The following is a 7,326-nucleotide window of genomic DNA, read 5'->3' as shown; positions in this document are numbered from 1 at the left end:
AGGAAAAAAAAAGAAGAGGAAGAGGAAGAAGAAGAAGGAGAAGGAGGAGAAGAAAGGAGAAGAAAGAAGAAGAAGGAGGAGGAGGAGGAAGAAGAGAAAGAGGAGGAAGAAGAAGGAAGAAGAAGAAGGAGGAGGAGGAAGAAGGAAGAAGAGAAGGAGGAGGAGGAGGAGGAGGAGGAGGAGGAGGAGAAATTTAGACACAGACATATACAGAGGGATGACCACTTGAGGATGCAGGGAGAAGATGGCATCTACAAGCCCAGAGAGAGGCCTCAGGAGAAACCAGCCCTGCCAGATCCTGGGTGTCTAGCTTCTAGAACTGCAAGGAAATACATTCCTGTTGTTGAAGGTTCTTGGTCTCTGGTGCAGCCCTAGCAAACTAAGATACCACGGTAAACAGCCCCTCCATTCAACTGCTCATGCAGCCTTGGGAATGAGCCTGTATCCTTCTGGGACCTGCCTCACCCACCTGGTACTACCAATGGTGCCGTTATATGTCCCATCACTAACCTCATGATATCTATCATCATGTTTCTACATCCGTAAATCTGTCCACATTTATGCCATGAATTCCTTTTTACTGAAATACTGTAGGACTCACTACCACAATAAGTACTTAAGCTGAAAGAGTTTCTAATAGGAGCCAAGTAAATTCAGCTCTCCACTGTGCAAAGCATCTTGTCATTTCTATAATAAAAGTCTTTCTATGTTGTTCAGTCCGCTTTGGCTCTGGAACCTGGATGAGTCATGCCTGGGGCCCAGGGTGTCTCTGAAGATGCTGCATGAGAATTTCAGCTGTGGTGGTAGTGGCTGGGAGTCCCACTGACTCAGGAGGAGGCCAGGCGAGATGAGCTGGAACTTTTAGGGGAGAGCTGGAACTTAGGGACATCTAGAAAGGAAAAAGGAATCATGAAAGCGAGAGTTATTAAAACACCAAGGGAGCTATCTAGTTAAACTTATTTTTAACGACATAAAACAATTTTATAAAAGTATAGGGCTGACTGGGATTTATTGAGATTTCCCAACTTCACTTCCCTCTGCCCCCATGCAGTCTTCACCCTGAGCTACAAATAATACGGTCTTTAGCGTCCAAAGTGCTCTCACATTATTTCATCTGAACCTCAAGATCACATGCAGTAGAGAGGATAGTATTAATAAGTTTCATTTTGCAGATAAGTGAAACTGAGGAATTTGAGTGACAGTCCAAGTTCACACAGCTAAAAAGCATCACAGCTGGAGCTAGAAACTTGGGATTTTTAGATGAGACTATTGGCATCATTCCCATATTTTAATTTTAAGTATTTTAAAAAATAGATATTTTTTAGAGATGAGGCCTCCCTATGTTGTCCAGGCTGGTCTTGAATTCTTTGATCCTCTCGCCTCTGCCTCCCAAAGTGCTGAGATTACCAGCGTGAGCCACCGTGCCCAGCCTGTTCCCATAATTTACACTCTCCATTAATCAATGCATGCGCTTGATCTCTCTAAAAAGGCAAATGTCACAGGTTGACATCACAACCAAAACTCACAGTGGGAAGGGATTTCTCCTCGACATCTGGCCGTGAGCAGGAAAGCGAAGAGAATGGAGAGAGGAAAAGAAAGAAATAATCCGAGTTGAGCTTGAAGGGAGAGAGAGTGAGGCACTCTTTAAAGTTCGCCCTTATCTTGGTTCCAACTGTGCAAGGAGAGACCTAAGAGGATTGGGCTGAACACGGATACCGTAGCCTCCCCTGAGCACAATGCCCCCCCGTTACTCCATACTAAGCTGCCAAGTCACAGGAGTCTGATCAGAGTCCTTGTTATCTCTTTAACACTGTGGCGGGTATGTTTGCAATACACAGGGTTTCTGTAAGTCTGGGAAAATCCTACTTTAGACTTTCATTGACTCAGCAACGACATCCACCAATGACAGCTCCCTGGTCCTCCCCTTCAGCTAACGGGCTCCCTCTCATTCCACAAGGAAGCTCCACACCTGCCTGAAGTGCTCTCTGTAGTCCTCCCGTAAGTCTAACCTGTCCTTCCAGGCCTGCCTTCCTGCAAGAAGCTTGCGTGTCTCCATCCACAGGATGTTTCCAGCAGGTGGATTCCCGAAGCCTTTATTACCGACTTCTCTGGCTTCGTGTTGAACATATGCTCTAAAGCATTAGTACTCACTTCTAAGTGTAATTATTTGTCCCCCAGTGAGACTGCAAACTCCCTGCAAGCAAAACTGAAAACTGTATTTTATTTTATTTTTGAGACAGGGTCTCACTCGGTCTCCCAGCGGCACAATCACAGCTCACTGCAGCCTTGACCTCCTGGGCTCAAGCAATCCTCCCATCTCAGCCTCCCGAGTAGCTGGGACCACAGATGTGCACCACGATGCCTGGCTAAATTTTTTACATTTTTTTTTTTTAGAGATGAGGGTCTCCCTATGTTGCCTAGGCTGGTCCTGAACTCCTGAACTCAAGCAATCCTCCCGCTTTGGCCTCCCGAAGTGCTGGGATTACAGGCCCACTGTGCCCAGCCAAAGCTGGAAGCCTACACTTCATTGAATCGACAGGTGTCTGCCTATAGTAGGTGCAGACATGTTTGTTGATTTTTTCTGGGAAAGAGTGGGCAAAACTGGGGTTAAAGTAGCAAGTTGTTAGCATCGGAAAGGAAAAGGGGGAAGAGATGGGAGTAAATAATCTTCCCTCGTTTGAAGTGTTTGGTGTTGATTAAGATCCCTGTAGTGGAAGCATTTTCATTGTTGTTTCAAGATCAGCATGAGGTAAGAAAATAAACAGGAAGGTTCCTCTATGCTTTTTTAGTAACAATGAAGATAAAATAATACCTGTTGAATGGCCAGGTGCAGTAGCTCATACCTGTAATCCCAGCACTTTGGGAGGCCGAGGCGGGCGGATCACCTGAGATCAGGAGTTTGAGACCAGCCTGGCCAACATGGTGAAACCCTGTCTCTACTAAAAATGAAAAAAATTAGCTGGGCATGGTGGTGGGTGCCTGTAATCCCAGCTACTCAGGAGACTGAGGCAGGAGAATCTTTTGAACCTGGGAGGTGGAGGTCACAGTAAGCAAGACCATGCCATTGCACTCCAGCCTGGGGAACAAGAGTGAAACTCCATCTCAAAAAATATAAATAAATAAAATAAAATAATACCTGTTGAATGAAGAAAAAGCCTAGCTCTCTGTGATACAAGAATGGGCTAGTCACATCTCACCTGTAAGAGTTTCAAATTTAATCCTATTACCGAGTAATGCTTATCTGTCACTGCATTTGCAGAACCCCTTTCTCCTGAGTCCCCGGGCAGTTCACAGGTCCAGGCAGGCTCCTCACAGCCCTCCCATTTCACCATGGCAGGTCCCAGGGCTTCCCCTGCTCTCCTCTCCTCTTGGTAGCTGTCACCACCCATCCAGACTATGGCATTTCTCTTCCCTCCAAGATGGGCTCAAGGAAGATGGTCTCCTTCCGGCCACCATTTCTTGTGGTCCCGGAACACAAGCTCACAGACCCTCTTCATTTTGAGACTTTCATGTCCATTATTACAAGAGAAAAGATAAGATTTAAGGGAGAAAACATGGGGAAGTTCTATAAAAGGGTAAAAATCTTACAGTTCTCGATCCTGCTCTATAGCACCTGACTATCTGGTTGAAATGATAACTAGAAGTTTCTTCTATACCAATGTTGGGGTCTCCCAAACCTTTTCTTTCCTTCTGATCTTTTCCCCTGGCTGTGAATCCACCCCCACCTTCTTCCCCCAGAAAGGTCCGTCTTCACAGCACATAGACTTCACAGCAAGAAGCATCTTAGCCGGATAACTCAGGCCAAGTTTCACATGGTTTAACTTCTGAGCACCTCGAGACACAGCAAGGCACATTTCATGACACCTCTATTCTCCGTGAGAATCTTCCCTAAAGGGCATTTTCCTATGGCTCCTCAGGGATTATTTTTGCTTGTCTCTTTGAAAATAATTAAGCTTGTTTATTTTTTGAATAGGTTACTTTTCTACATAGTTCAATATTCAAAAGGTACAAAAGCATTCAGCGAAAAATCTGCTCCCACCTCATCCTTGAGCCTCCTAATTCCCTTTCTCAAAGTTACCAGGGTTGTGTTTGTTTTTCTGTTTTGTTTTTTGTTTTGTCTACTTCCAGTGATATTGTGTATGCATGTGAGCAAATGTAGACATAAAATGCAAATGTACCGTCCCACTCTCCTTTTTAACACAATTGGTAGCACGCTGTGAACACCACTGCTGTTTGCTCACTATATATGTGAGAGGCTATGTATGGAGTGTGTGTGTGTGTGTATGTGTGTGTGTGCGTGTGTGACTGTTACAAATCAATACACGAGGCTGGGTGTAGTGGCTCACGCTTGTAATCCCAGCACTTTGGGAGGTCGAGGTGGGTGGATCACCTGAAGTCAGGAGTTCGAGACCAGCCTGGCCAACATGGTGAAACCCCATCCCTACTAAAAATACAAAAATTAACTGGGCATGGCGGTGGGCACCTGTAATCTCAGCTACTCAGGAGGCTGAGGCAGGAGAATCGCTTGAACCTGGGAGGCGGAGGTTGCAGTGAGCTGAGATCGCACCACTGCACTCCAGCCTGGGCAACAGAGTGAGACTCCATCTCAAAACAAAACAAAATAACAACAACAACAACAACAAAAAACCCCAAATCAATACACGAAGAACTTCCCTAGTCTTTCAATGGCTGTAGAGCAGATGAACCATACCAATAGATTATTTGGGCCATTTTCAATGTCCTGCTCCTACAAACGACGCCAACATGAATGATCTTTTATGATTGTGCAGGCCCCTCCGCTTTTTGGTAGGTGGACGTTGCCAATGGCCATGCCATCTATCCGCATTCCTAGTGCTGCCCTGGAACACCATCGTAAGAATATTCCGGCCAGGCATGGTGGCTCGCGCCTGTAATCCCAGCACTTTGGGAGGCCAAGGTGGGCGGATCACCTAAGGTCAGGCTTTTGAGACCAGACTGGCAAACATAGTGAAACCCCATCTGTACTAAAAATGCCAAAAAAATTAGCTAGGCATGGTGGTGCACTCCTGTAATCCCAGCTACTTGGGAGGCTGAGACGGGAGAATCACTTGAAGTCAGGAGGCGGAGGTTGCAGTGAGCTGAGACCGCACCACTGCACTCCAGCCTGGGCAACACAGTGAGACTTTGTCAAAAACAAAAACAAAAACAAAACAAAACAAAAAACCACAACAACAACAACAAAAGAATTTTCCAATCCCCCATCTGTCCCTATGAAGAGGGATGGGATCAGATAATTCAAAGATATTTTTCTCATCAGTTGAGCTTTCTGTTCTTTTTCTAGAGGTATTTACACAATATCCTGATGTGCCGTTATTGTGTCTTTAAAGGGAAGGAAATAGAAGAGAAATGCAAGGCAATGTGTTTGACATTGGAATTCGCCAGGGTTCTGTTCTTGGCCCGCTTCCTGGCCAATCAGTGCCTGAATCTTCCATGGCTGGATGTGTTTCTGTCACCCTGCTATTCCCCTGGGCTCCGGGCCCATCTATTCAGACCTCTTCTGAACTCGTATACTTGTGGTCCCTGAGGTACCTCCAACCTGACATTTCCCACTAGGTTTCCAGTCCCACTGGGGAGAGGCAAGAACCTTAATACAACTGCCCGCCCCAGATTCCTGGGACTTTTCCCTTGCTGGGCCAGAAGCTCTCCCTTGTAGCCTGGAAGTTCTCGAGGGCAGGGGCTGTTATCTTATGATTATCTCCCTAGGGCTAGTTCAGTGCTTGTAAAATCCTTGTTCATTAATGACACACATACCAATGCTTCCTTCTTCTTTCTCATCTCAGGGCAATGGCTGAAACCACCTTGCAAGTGAACTTTAGATGGGGATAGAAAATTCCTATTTTCAGACTGGATGTCATTTTACTGGGCACAGAGAAATGGGTGAGAATGCCAAGAGGCTACTGAAGGTGAGGGGCCCAAGAAAGACAAGGGTCCCACAGGAGGCTAAGGCCCAAGAAGAGGTAGAAACAGGAACAGCCTATGTATACTAGCTTGTCTATAGACCTGTGTTTTTCACTCCTTGATTGATTTTTTTTTCTTTTCTTTTCTTTTTTTTTTTTTTCTTGAGATGGAGTCTCACTCTGGTGCCCAGGCTGGAGTGCAGTGGCGCAATCTCAACTTACTGCAACCTCTGCCTCCTGGGCTCAAGCTATTCTTCTGCCTCAGCTTCCTGAGTAGCTGGGATTACATGCGCCTGCCACCACGTGGCAAATTAGCCCAGCTAATTTTTGTATTTTTGGTAGAGACGGGGTTTCACCATGTTGGCCAGGCTGGTCTTGAACTCCTGACCTCAGGTGATTCGCCCACCTTGGCCTCCCAAAGTGCTGGGATTACAGGTGTGAGCCACTGCACCCGGCCCCTGATTGATTTTTTTGTTTGTTCTCCATTCATGTTATTTGCAGATATCTGCAAATGATCACTGATGCAAACAATACCACTGGATCAACCCGAGGATCAGTGAAGTGAACACATTAAGTAAAGAAGTATGTGGATACGGAAAATAGATAAATATAGTAATAACAATGACAGCACCTGCTTTGTGCCAGTCCCTCTTCTAGGAATACCAATGACAGTAATAACTGCAAATACCTGACAGCCAGGCATTGTGCTAACATGCATTTATTAATTTATTTCTTCTTCACCACAAGCCTGTGATGTGGTAAAGAATCTTACCACATCTTCACTTTTTGTGACAATCTTCACTTTGTAGAAGATTCACCTCCTCCCTTTAAAAAAATCTCCATCTCAACGTTTTATGATGATTCCCAGTTGAGTAGTCGATGCAGGATTTTTCTTGGCCCCTTTGCCAGACTTGCAGCAGGGGCACCCTGTCTACTCAGCCTGCTGTGCTCAGCCCCTTGCGGGAGGGAACATGCGAGTGAGTGAGTGCGGACCCCAGTCGGCCACTCTAAGCGCCAACACAGGAGCAAGCTCCATGTGCAGGGCCTGCAGCCAGGCCAGGCATGTTACCTCAAGGGAACGTGGTGGCTCCTGGACAAGGGTGCCCACGACCCTGAAGCCCCAGAGGGGGCGTCAGTGTGCTGATTAGCTCTTTTAGTTCCGTTGTCCATAGCCCAATGGATGGCAGTATATTAGCACTCATTGGCCCCTGCACCTGTCGCGTGGGGCAGCTGCCCTCCGCTAGTGAGGGCAAAAGGCCAGTGTGGCAGCCTTTTTGGGTACCCACACTTGGTGGGTCCTGAGCTCTTGTCCAGCATCCAAGAAGAATGAGGTCACGCTGACAATAAAGGGTGTTGAGGGCAGATTTTTTTTTTTTTTTTTTTTTTTTTG

The 7,326-nt window shown here is 46.2% G+C and overlaps 1 protein-coding gene across 7 annotated transcripts in view; it reads right to left on the bottom strand.

The window, feature by feature from the left end:
• Positions 1–284: 284 nt before the first annotated feature.
• The window catches only part of LOC105481992 (F-box protein 16), a 61,839-nt gene continuing 54,797 nt past the window's right edge, over positions 285–7,326 (bottom strand). Inside the window, exons 7-8 of one of the 7 annotated variants that reach the window (XM_071068460.1) lie at positions 1,527–1,616; positions 285–889 (exon numbers count right to left, since the gene is read on the bottom strand). In XM_071068460.1, the coding sequence (XP_070924561.1) occupies positions 746–889; positions 1,527–1,616 (234 nt within the window). In that variant the 3' untranslated portion in view covers positions 285–745. The remainder of the gene's footprint in view (positions 890–1,526; positions 1,617–7,326) is intronic. The other 6 variants (XM_071068459.1, XM_011741815.3, XM_071068458.1 and 3 more) reach the window with 6 other exon arrangements.

Source organism: Macaca nemestrina, chromosome 8 (genome assembly GCF_043159975.1).
Source record: "Macaca nemestrina isolate mMacNem1 chromosome 8, mMacNem.hap1, whole genome shotgun sequence".
Taxonomy (NCBI): domain Eukaryota; kingdom Metazoa; phylum Chordata; class Mammalia; order Primates; family Cercopithecidae; genus Macaca; species Macaca nemestrina.
This window is presented reverse-complemented; position numbering and strand designations above follow the sequence as displayed.